Here is an 11,797-nt window from a genome sequence, read left to right as displayed (position 1 = left end):
GGGGCAGGGAGGTCGTCCTGCTGGGTGGGCAGGGTCCCCCACACCTCGGTACTCTCAGCCCCGGCCTGCTCCCCGTGAGGCTCCCCACAGCCTGCAGCCCCGTTAGCCCTTGGCTGCACCAGACACTGGGTGACGGATGAGGCACCTGTGCTCGTGGGCTGCGGGGCGGGGGGGACACCCTTGCCCAGCCACAAGGTGGGGGTGGAGGGAGACAGCTCAGGCCCTGGGACTGCAGAGTTGTCCCTCCCAAGCCTGGGCGGGGGAGCTGCAGAGTGCGGGGACTTCTTGGCCGAGCGGGCTCCCCCACTTCCAGATCTCGTTGCCAGACTCCACCAACGTGGGGGTGGGGTGCGGAGAGGGCACAGGGATGGGGTGGTGGCCTCAGAGGCCTCCCAGCTGATTCATTTGGGGAAACTGATGCTCAGAGAGGGCACGACTTGCCGGAGAGCTCAGACCAAGCCCCGACTGCTGGTGGCCAGGCCAGGCACCTCAGGATTAGTCTCTGAAGGAGCTTGAGAGGAGCCATGCTCCGGAAGGATCCTCTGTCTGGGCTCAGGACATCCGCAGGGTGCACTGGACCCCTACAGGGGGCCCTCTCGCAGCAGAAGTGGCATCTTAGCTCCCAAGTGGAGGGCACAGAGCCCAGCAAGGTCATTCAGACACATACATGTCCCCACTGGGGCAGCCCCTTCACCTGTTGGCCAGGTGACTCTGCCCCGTCTCTGGGCCTCAGTTTCCCATCTACCCAGGGCTATGCTCAGTGGGGAGTGGGCCACGTGGGTCCCGACTGCACGCAGTCACAGTTCCTGGGAGCCCAGCCACACAGGTGGCGTCACATCCCCTCTGCAGATGAGGAAGCTGAGGCAGAGGTGGGAGGAGCCCCAGTTTTTCTCTGTCCTCCTGCCTGCCCCCCGTGCCCCCCACCCCTGCGCCCTGAGGAAGCTTCTGGCCCCATTTTCCAGCAGAGGCTCTCGGGAGCCAGGACTCAGGCCACACCCGTCCAGGGGGCCTCGGTGACCTCTCTCCTCTTTTGTCTTGCAGCAGGGACTTCCACGGAGCAGAGGCACCAGGCGGAGCTGCCAGGACACGCAGGCCCATGGGGAAGGAGGCTGTGGTCACCGCAGACCTGGGGCAGACTACAAGGGGCCGCGGGCCGTGACGGAGGTGTTCCCCGTCCCCAGCACTCGCACCACGTGGCCATGCAGCTTGGGACAGGACACGGCTGAGAGTGCAGACCGCTCCCCGTCCCGCCCCGTCTCCCCTCTGGGAGCTGCCGCCCAGCCCCCCACCGGGTCCCCTTGGGTAGGCTAAGCAGGGTCTTCCGCAAGGGTCCCGATGGCCGGGCGCGGGTGGGGTGTGCTGTGGGTGTGCGTGGCGGCTGCCACCCTGCTGCACGCGGGAGGGCTGGCCCACGGCGACTGCTGGCTGATCGAGGGTGACAAGGGGTTCGTGTGGCTGGCCATCTGCAGCCAGAATCAGCCTCCCTACGAGGCCATCCCGCAGCAGATCAACAACACCATCGTGGATCTGCGGCTCAACGAGAACCGCATCCGCAGCGTGCAGTACGCCTCGCTGAGCCGCTTCGGCAACCTCACGTACCTCAACCTCACCAAGAACGAGATCGGCTACATCGAGGACGGCGCCTTCTCGGCCCAGTTCAACCTGCAGGTGCTGCAGCTGGGCTACAACCGGCTGCGCAACCTCACGGAGGGCATGCTGCGGGGCCTGAGCAAGCTGGAGTACCTGTACCTGCAGGCCAACCTCATCGAGGTGGTCATGGCCAGCGCCTTCTGGGAGTGTCCCAACATCGTCAACATCGACCTGTCCATGAACCGCATCCAGCAGCTGAGCAGCGGCACCTTCGCGGGCCTGGCCAAGCTGTCCGTGTGCGAGCTGTACAGCAACCCCTTCTACTGCTCCTGCGAGCTGCTGGGCTTCCTGCGCTGGCTGGCCGCCTTCACCAACGCCACGCAGACCTACGACCGCATGCAGTGCGAGTCGCCGCCCGTCTACTCCGGCTACTACCTGCTGGGCCAGGGCCGCCAGGGCCAGCGCAGCATCCTCAGCAAGCTGCAGTCCGTCTGCACGGAGGACTCCTACGGGGCCGCAGTCGAGGTGATCGGGCCCCGCCTGGTGCCAGGTCGCTCACAGCTGGGGAGCTCACCGCCACCACCGCCACCTCCCGAGCCCAGCGACGCGCCCTGTGCCTACGACGAATGCTTCTCCGGCGACGGCACCACCCCGATGGTGGCCACGCTGGCCACCCAGGCCGAGGCCCGTCCCCTCATTAAGGTCAAGCAGCTGACCCAGAACTCGGCCACCATCACTGTCCAGCTGCCCAGCCCCTTCAACCGCATGTACACGCTGGAGCAGTACAACAACAGCAAGCCCTCCACCGTGTCCAAGCTGACCCAGGCCCAGGAGGAGATCCGCCTGACCAACCTGTACACGCTCACTAACTACACCTACTGCGTGGTGTCCACCAGCTCCGGGACCCAGCACAACCACACATGCCTCACCATCTGCCTGCCCAAGCCGCCCAGCCCACCCGGGCCGGTGCCCAGCCCCTCCACGGCCACCCACTACATCATGACCATCCTGGGCTGCCTCTTCGGCATGGTGCTGGTGCTGGGTGCCGTGTACTACTGCCTGCGCAGGCGGAGGCGCCAGGAGGAAAAGCACAAGAAGGCGGCGGCGGCGGCGGCGGCTGGCAGCCTGAAGAAGACCATCATCGAGCTCAAGTACGGGCCAGAGATGGAGGCGCCTGGCCTGGCTCCGCTGTCCCAAGGCCCACTGCTGGGCCCTGAGGCTGTGACCCGCATCCCGTACCTGCCCGCGGCCACTGGCGAGGTGGAGCAGTACAAGCTGGTGGAGAGCGCAGAGACGCCCAAGGCCAGCAAGGGCAACTACATCGAGGTGCGCACGGGGGAGGCTCCGGAGCGCAGGGACTGCGAGCTGGGCCGGCAGGGCCCGGACAGCCAGAGCTCCGTGGCTGAGATCTCCACCATCGCCAAGGAGGTGGACAAAGTCAACCAGATCATCAACAACTGCATCGATGCGCTCAAGTCCGAGTCCACCGCCTTCCAGGGTGTCAAGTCCGGGGCTGTGTCCACAGCCGAGCCGCAGCTGGTGCTGCTGTCCGAGCCGCTGGCCGGCAAGCACAGCTTCCTGTCGCCCATGTACAAGGACGCCTTCAGCCACGGCCTGCAGCGGCACCACAGCGTGGAGACGGCGCCGGGGCCCCCGCGGGCCAGCACCTCCTCCAGTGGCGGCTCCACGCGCAGCCCGCGGGCCTTCCGCGCCGAGGCCTCAGGTGTGCACAAGGCGGCCGAGGCCAAGTACATCGAGAAGAGCTCACCAGCAGCCGACACCATCCTCACTGTGACGCCCGCGGCCGCCGTGCTGCGGGCAGAGGCCGAGAAGGGCCGCCAGTACGGCGAGCACCGGCACTCGTACCCCGGCTCGCACCCGGCCGAGCCCCCGGCACCGCCCCCGCCCCCGCCCGCCCACGAGGGCCTGGGTGGACGCAAGGCGTCCATCCTGGAGCCCCTGACCCGGCCGCGGCCCCGCGACCTGGCCTACTCGCAGCTGTCCCCACAGTACCACAACCTGAGCTACTCCTCCAGCCCCGAGTACACCTGCAGGGCCACCCAGAGCATCTGGGAGCGCTTCAGACTGAGCCGTCGGCGGCACAAGGACGAGGAGGAGTTCATGGCCGCCGGCCACGCCCTGCGCAAGAAGGTCCAGTTCGCCAAAGACGAGGATCTGCATGACATCCTGGACTACTGGAAGGGCGTGTCCGCCCAGCACAAGTCCTGAGCCCTCGGCCGGGCACCCCGTGCCTCGCCAGCCCTCCCCGAAACTCGTGATGCCCACTGGACCAAAAAGGATACGAGATCCACCGCAGCTATTTGTAACTCAGAGACTCTCACCGGGGAAACCCGACGCACGCGCACAACACAGGAAGGTCAGAGCCAGGCCCTGCGGACCGCGGGGAGGGGCCGTCAACCCGGACGGGTCAGGCGCTTGTCCTGAGGCGCTGCACCTGCGCTGAGGTGCGCGGGCCAGCAGACCGAGGGAGCAGCGCGCGTGCGCACACACACGCACATACATGCACACACACGCACGCACCACACACACATACACGCACCCATACACACACACGCACAGAGGCACACGCACACACATGCACACCGGGGACTTCGGAAAACTGTGTCTTAGGGGTGGGGGTGGGGGATTTTTTTTTTTTCATTATCTTTCCTCTTTTGACTCTTCTCTGCCTTTTCTCTTTTCCTCTTTCTCTTTCTTTTCTTCCTTTTTTTTAAAAAAATAATAAAAGTAAAATTCTTTACAAGATAAAACCCTTATCGTGGGGGGGCGTGGCCAACATGGTCGCCTCATACCCCTCCCCCCCGCGGGACCTCCCAGTCTGTGGTCTTCTGTGGACTCTCTGTCCAGCCCGTCTCTTCGTTGCCACCTCCGGAGGCCACCGCAGAGGGACAGAACAGATGCAAGGCGGAGCGGCCTCCAGGACCGTCCTGAAGCTCCGGACTCGGTGGGGAGGTGGAGGCCGTGCCTGTGGACGGGCGGGGTGGTGGAGGGGCTCGGCTGGGAAGCACTGTGCACCCCCAGCCCGGTCCCTGGTGTATACTCGAGTCGTTCCATTGTACAGAAAAATATTTCTATATTTGCAATGTTTGCTGTAAAATGAGAAAGAACAACAACAAAAAAATGACTATGTCTACTAAAAAAATATCTGCAAAGGAAAAAAAAAACCCAAATACCTGTTTGTACTGGGTTTTTACTTGCGTTTCAGGGGAAGATTGGGGGCTTCTTTGATGTTTAGTCGGGGCTGGCCTTGGGGTGGAGTGGCACCTGGAGTGGGTGACCATGGTGGGGGGCTGCATGTGGGGGAGCTGGGCAGCCCAGCTTGGTGGAGGAGAGTCCAGCAGCTTTGGGGGCAAGAGCCAGGGTGAACAGGACAGGAACCAGCCGAGTGCTCAGAGGTGGCAGTGGGGGTGAGCAGGGCCAGGGCCCAGGGTGTGCAGCGGCTCCTGGGTCCCTAGGCTGCTCCAGGGCCCGGTGTGTCTGGCTGTGCACACGCAGCTGAGGGAGTGTAAGCGGGCCTGGGTCTGCAGGAGTGAGTGTGACCTCGAGACAGGAGGGGGATGCGTCTGCATGGGGGCCCTTTGATGGCCAGAGCCCCCTCCTCGGATGGACCCCATGATGAACTGGAGCCAGCCCTCAGCCCACCACCATGCCCTGCCACCCCCTTCTCCCCACTCACCCACACCTGTGCCTCCAAGCAGCCTGCTCTGGTGCAGCCTCTGCTGAGTGAATGAGTGGCCAGAGTCCACCTGGGAGGAACATGGGCTTATTTAGAACCTTTAGAGGAGAGGGGAGAAAGTCCCTCCATGAAGCTAACTCCAGTGCTCCTTGCTGCCAAGACCAGTTACCTGCCATCCTGCCCTCGGAGCTGAGCAAGACATGAGGACTGGCCTCCAGCCCTGAGTCCACCTGCATCAGCACAGGTGGCCAGGAGCCACATCTCCCAACCATGTTCCCCTATCCGGCTGGGAGACCCCTCCCTTGCTCTTCCTAAAGGCCCTGGCATGGGGCACCCACCCCTACCCCACTCCATCCAGGGTAAACCGCTCCCTATCTGAGCTTCTGACAAAGGCCCAGTAAGACAGGAGGCTTGGGCTGGACTGGGTCCTGGAGGCACCAGGGCCCTGAGGACTTGAGGGCAGATCCACAGGGTGGAGGCAGGCCTGTGGACCTTGGAGAAAGATCTGGGCTCTAGCCTGATGCAGGGAGTGGGGAGGGCAGGCAGGGCTGGGCTGGAGGAGCGGCCTCTGCTTGCAACCTCTCGACGGCCGGAGTTCACCATCTCTCGTCGCTGTTTCCAGCTTTAGGAACCTTTCTTAGACTGAGTAGAAGCCCCACGCAGCCTCAGGGTCCATCTCTGACCCCTGGGGAACCCGGAGCTGCAGACAGGGCCCCGCAACCTGCCTCTAGGCTGGCCTGCCCCCCCCCCCCCGCTGCAGTTTGCACCCAGGCGGGCCTGGCGTGGTCCCTGGTGCTGAGACATCTCGTGGCCTCCAACCTGCGTGGGCTCGACAGGCACTCTGACACTGAGCTCCTCTGAGATGAGCCGTTCCCTAGGACACTGCGTGTCCTGGGCTTCTCTGTTTGAGCCCACAGCCCAAAGGTCAGGCCTCTGCAGAGACTTCCACCTCTGTGGCGCCTCCCAAGCTCTGGGTGGCTCTGCACCCTCCTACAGCATCTCCAGGGAATGGTGAGAGAGCCCAGGACCTGTCGATGGCTAAAGATGGTGAGCGCACACACACGTTCATTAAGCACCTACTATGTGCCAGGCTCTATAGGCGGGGGGGCACAGAGGATCAAGGAATTCCAAGTGGAGGCCCAGAGAGAAAGGCCTGTCTTGCCCAAGGTCACACAGCCACTCAGTGACAGTCCTGGTCATGGGACAGAAGAAGGTGGCCAGGCCCTTTCACTGAAGAGATAAAATGCACTATTTATAGGGGACCAGGGAGAAAGACATAGAATAGAGGTGCAGCAGCTGGCCAGGTAGGGCTGGTGTCTGAAGGGACGGCATGGAGAGCCGCCATCCAGCAGGGGACCGAGGGGACAGTGGGTGTCTGGGGGAGGATGAGGAAAGGGAGGCAAGTGGCATGAGGGTGCGTGGTCCTTGGCAGTGAGAAGCCCAGCCAGCAGCCCAGCCTCCCAGGAGGACCAGGGCTGGCAGCTGGCTCCACACTGGACACCTGCCGGTCACCGTGCCGTCACTTGGTGGAGGTCAGAGGGTGATGCCTGATGAGGCATCCAGGAATGCACACACACGTTCATTAAGCACCTACTATGTGCCAGGCTCTGTGGGGAGCACAGGAGGGATGTACAACCCAGCCCCAGGGCCACAGGCCTGGACAGGACCCGGTGGGGTAAGAACAGGGCACCTGGGAGGCCAAGCAGGAGGCCAATCCCCAGGTCTTCTCTGTCTGCAGGAAAGCTGCAGAGCATGGAAACAGAAAACCCGAGGTGCTGTTCCTGAGGTTTAACCATTCACTCAGCATGCAATTACAGAGCCCCTACTGTATACCAGGTATGCTCGAGGCAGCAGGGAAACCCGTGCCCTGCCCATGAGAGTGTTGACGCCCAAATAGAATAAACCAAGGGGGTTTCCCTGCAAAGGGCCATTTCCAGAAAGGGTGTAGGGACCACGGCATGTGGCAGCCATGTTGACAGCACCCTGGGACAAAGGGAGGAAGCAGACACGAAAGGAGAGAGAGACCACAGGGCCCTGGAGAAGACCTGAGAGGAGAGCCAGCTGGCCGGGCAGGAGGCACCTGCCTGCCTCGCTCCCCTCCCTCCCACCTCTCCAGCCACCAACCTGTACCTGTTGGGCCCCCCTGGCCAAATGGCCTGGGAACCTGGAGGTGGGGAGCCTAGCCACGGAGGGCACAGAGAGCAGGCCAAGCAGTACTGGAGAGGCTGAGGTTGAGGGGAGGCTGAGGCCGAGGGGAGGCCCAGCACGGGCCTGGGAAGGGGGGATGTCTCCCAGACAACATGTGCAAAGGTGAGGCACGGTAGGAGCTGTCCTTTGGGGACAGGGATGCTTCTCAGGGAAGGAGATGGCTCACAGACTTGAAGGACAAGCAGAGCAGAGATGGGAGCTGGGAGTCAGGGAAGGGGCTTGTGCCAGAGGGGGCTGCAGGGACAGGGCCGGAGTGTGACGCTTGCCCCCTCTGCCTTGGGTGCAGCCAAGGCCAGAGCCAGGCAGCAGGAGCGAGTGGGGAGGTGGGCGTGGCCAAGCTCCAGGCCTGCTTTGCAAGTGTGAAGAGATCAGAGTCGGTCTTTGGGCGCCCATTTTAAAGAATAACAACTTTTATTGATTTTTCTTATCTCCAAAGCAATCCTTTTATTACATAAACTTTAGAGATAGTCAAACACAAAGAAGAAAATGGAAACCACTCAATCTCACTGCCCTGAGACAATCGTGGCAGTATGCTGACATCTGCCCTTGGAGCGCTCCTCTAAAAATGCAGCCGACTCAGGACCATGGTGACCACCGCATCTCTCTAGCCATGTGCCTCGGCTCCCCTTGGTGGGGAGTGGGGTGTGGTGCAGGAAGACGGGAGAGAGGATGGACGTCTGCAAACCCCTGTGCAGAAGCGAGTGCCAACGATGCTAGACAGGAGTGTGGCCTTGCAAGGTACCATGGACAGCTCCTCCTTCTCAACAGGAGATCCCCACTGGAGCCAGCTTGGGACCTGGAGCTCTCCTGGTCACTGCCACATTGCCAGCTCCTAATCACTCCAATGTCTTGCTTTTTTTTTTTATTGTACCAGGGATTGAACCCAGGGGCACTTACCCCCTGAACCATATCCTCATATCCCCAGCCGTTTTTATTTTTTAATTTTGAGACAGGGCCTCACTACGTTGCTTAGGACCTAACTAAGTTGCTGAGGCTGACCTCAAACTTGTGATTCTCCTGCCTCAGCCTCCCAAGCTTCTGGGATTACAGGCATGTGCCACCACCATACCTGGCTTTTCCTGCCTTTTTGTTCCATTTTTTGGGTGGATTTTATTTTTTAACTTGAAACATAGAATTACGGAAAATCCCCCAGCGTCCCCCAGTGGTAACCTCTTACATAAGCGTAGTACCCTATCAAAACCAAGATTGGCGCATGGTACAATTCTGTTCCCTGGGCTACCAGGCTCTTTCAGTTTCCAACAGCTTTTCTAGGCACGAGTGTGTGTGTGTGTGTGTGTGTGTGTGTGTGTTTGCATGTGTGTTCCTTTGCAAATCTCTCTCATGAACATGTGTAATCATCACTGCAATTGAGATACAGAGAGGACAATGGACACATCACCACACAGATCTCAGCTCCCTCTGAATCTGCCCCTTGACTACCCCTTCCCTCAATTCTCACTTCTCTGCTCTGTTATGAAAAGTCATCACACACTAGTAACCTTTCGGGCTTCCCCCACTAAGCAGAGGTCCTGGGGACCCTTGGGGGCTGTTGCTTGTGTCAAGAGTTTCTTCCTTTTTATTGCTGAGTACTCTTGTGCTGGGAGGGACGGAGCAGTTGGTTTCACCATTAAAGGATGCCTGGGTTGTTTCCAGGTTGGGGCAACTACAGATAAAGCTGCAAGAAAATCCATGAGCAGGGTTTTAGGTGAATTTAGAATTTCACTCCTCTGGGCTTGAATGCTCAGGAGTGCAATTACTGGGCTGTTTTTAATTTTGGTTTCCGCATGTTCATTGCTAGGAGAGAGAAGTGGGAATGACTTTTATGTGTTAATCCTGTAGCTTTGACCTTGCTCAATTCACTTATGAGTAATGTCTCTTTTTGTACCTGATAATTTCCTTTGCTCTCAAGTTTATATTATCTGGTATTAATACATCCATTGCCTGCCTTTTAAAAATATTAATGGTTGCATGGTTATATTTTACGATTCTTTTATTTTCAACCTGCCTGTGAAATAAGTTTCCTGTAGGTCACATATAATTGGGAAAGAGGGCTAGATATGGTGATAGGCACACGCTTGCAATCCCAGTGGCTCAGGAGGCCGAGGCAGGAGGATCGCAAGTTCAAAGCCAGACTCAGCAACTTAGTAAGGCTGTAAGCAACTCAGTGAGACCCTGACTCTAAATAAAATATAAAAAAGGGCTGGGGATGTGGCTCAGTGGCTAAACCCCTTGGGTTCAATCCCTAGTACCAAAAAAATAAATAGATAACTAGGAAAGATGATTATTTATTTATTTATTTATTTATTTACATTTGGTGCCAGAGATTAAATCCAGAGGCATTTAACCCCTGAACCATCCCCAGCCCTTTTTATTTATTTATTTTTTTTAATTTTTAATTTTGAGACAGGGTCTTGCTAAGTTGATGAGGACCTCTCTAAGTTACTGAGGCTGGCCTTGAATTTTCAATCCTCCTGCCTCAGCCTCCTAAACCCTGTTTTTTTATTTTTGAAGTCCACTCTGTTAATCTCTTTTAATTAATATATTTGGAACTTTAAAATTTAAAGTAATTATTGACGTGTTAGGATTTAAGCCAGATGTTTGTTTTCTATTCTCTCTGTTTTTTCTTCCTGTTTCCCTTTTCTTGCCTTCTTTTCTTGAACATTTTTCACAACTCAGTTGTCACTGATGTATGGTGCTTTGAGCTTGTCTCACTGTTGGCTTTTGGTGGCAGCTATAGCTATTGTAATACGTGTAACATAATAGTTTGTCTTATATGTGGTGCCAAGGACCTAACCCAGATACCTCCCACGAGCTAGGAAGCATTCTACCACTGAGCTGCAGCCCCAGCCCAATAAAGCTTTTAAAGAATTTAAGAATAATTCTTCCTTCCAAGATGGAGGCTTCCTTTATCTGAGAGAGTCTTTTTCCCCCCACATCCCTGAAGGGTAATTTTGCTTGACCTAGAACTCAGGGTTGAAAATGATTTCTCGGTCTTCCATGGATTCAGATGAAAATTCTGCTGTTATTTGAATTGTTATTTCCCTGTAAGGAATGTATTATTTCTCTCTAGCTGCTTTCACTATTATTTCTTTGTCTTTAGTTTTCAGAAGTTTGATTATTTTGGGTTTTTTTTTTTTGGAACTGGGGAAACAGTTTAATTATGATATGCCTTGACGTGAGTTTTTTAGTTTTAATTTGGAGTGTGCCCAGCTTTTTGAATCTGCAGATTTATGCATTAATTTTCATGAAATTTAGAAAATGTTTTGACATCTAAAATTTTTAGCCATTTTTCAGTCCTATGCTCTCTGTCTTCTCCTTCTGAGACTCTGTTGATGCAAATGTTAGATCTTCTGTTATTGTTTCATGGATCTCTAAGAAGTCATCTCTAGGTCTATCTTTTCTCTATTGTTAAGATTGAGTTATTTTTATCTATTTTTTCTCTATTGTTCAGATTGAGTAATTTTGTGTGTGCGTGTGTGTGTGTGGTGCTGGATATTGAACTCAGGGCCTTGTGCATGCAAGGCAAGCCCTCTACCAACTGAGCTATATCCCCAGCCCAGATTGAGTAATTTTTATAAACTGTCTTTAGGTTTGCTGACTTATCTATTTTTTTTTTTTTCCAAATTACTATTCAGTTTGTTCAGTGAATTTTAAATTTTTGGCTATTGTATTTTTCAGTGTTTATCATTTTCTTTTGATTCTTCTTTATACCTTCTATTTCTTACTTGATACTTTCTATATTTTTTTATTTGTTTCAAGAGTGTTCGTAATTGCTTGTTGAAGCATTCTTGATGATTGCTGCTCTGGAATGTCTCAGATGGTTTCAACATCTGAGTCGTCTCAGTGTTGGCTTCTATTGATTATCTTTTCTCATGCAAGATGGGATTTTTTCAGGTTTTTAAGATGATGAGTGATTTTTTTATATCTGTATAATTTATGTTCTTTGAAAGTTTTTTTCTTTTTTTAGCATGCAAAGAAAAACCCAGTAATAGTCATAATCCTTAGTGACTGGGATAGTATAGAATTGGCCAATCAAAAAAATTACAGCCCACCTGGCAAAAATGTGAACTGTAAACAACCAGGCCATCTGTACCAGTTCAGATAGCCTAACTGGTAGCACTGGAAAAAAAATATTTTTTAGCTCTCTGAAAATATTTGTTGTAATTTTGATTATAATTTAAAATGAGTTCTTTTCCTGTTCACTTTAGTTTTACCATTTGCTACAATTCTCAGCTGTCTGGTGTGTCTTGTCTCCATTTATATTTTGAAGGAATGTCTCAGGACACTCATTGGGCTCTCTTG

General features: G+C 55.5%; 1 protein-coding gene across 1 annotated transcript; it reads left to right on the top strand.

Moving 5' to 3' along the window:
* Window positions 1–1,335: 1,335 nt before the first annotated feature.
* Window positions 1,336–3,819, top strand: Elfn1 (extracellular leucine rich repeat and fibronectin type III domain containing 1). Its single transcript, XM_027922757.2, has one exon. It carries the CDS (start codon window positions 1,336–1,338, stop codon window positions 3,817–3,819), a length of 2,484 nt encoding a protein of 827 aa, XP_027778558.2.
* Window positions 3,820–11,797: the final 7,978 nt, after the last annotated feature.

Source organism: Marmota flaviventris, chromosome 19 (genome assembly GCF_047511675.1).
Source record: "Marmota flaviventris isolate mMarFla1 chromosome 19, mMarFla1.hap1, whole genome shotgun sequence".
In the NCBI taxonomy this organism is placed as follows: domain Eukaryota; kingdom Metazoa; phylum Chordata; class Mammalia; order Rodentia; family Sciuridae; genus Marmota; species Marmota flaviventris.
Note: the sequence above shows the minus strand (reverse complement) of the source record. Positions and strands in the feature narration are given on the sequence as shown.

Coding starts and splice junctions, on each gene's coding strand:
- Elfn1 (XM_027922757.2), top strand. CDS start 1,336: ATGGCCGGGCGCGGGTGGGGTGTGCTGTGGGTGTGCGTGGCGGCTGCC.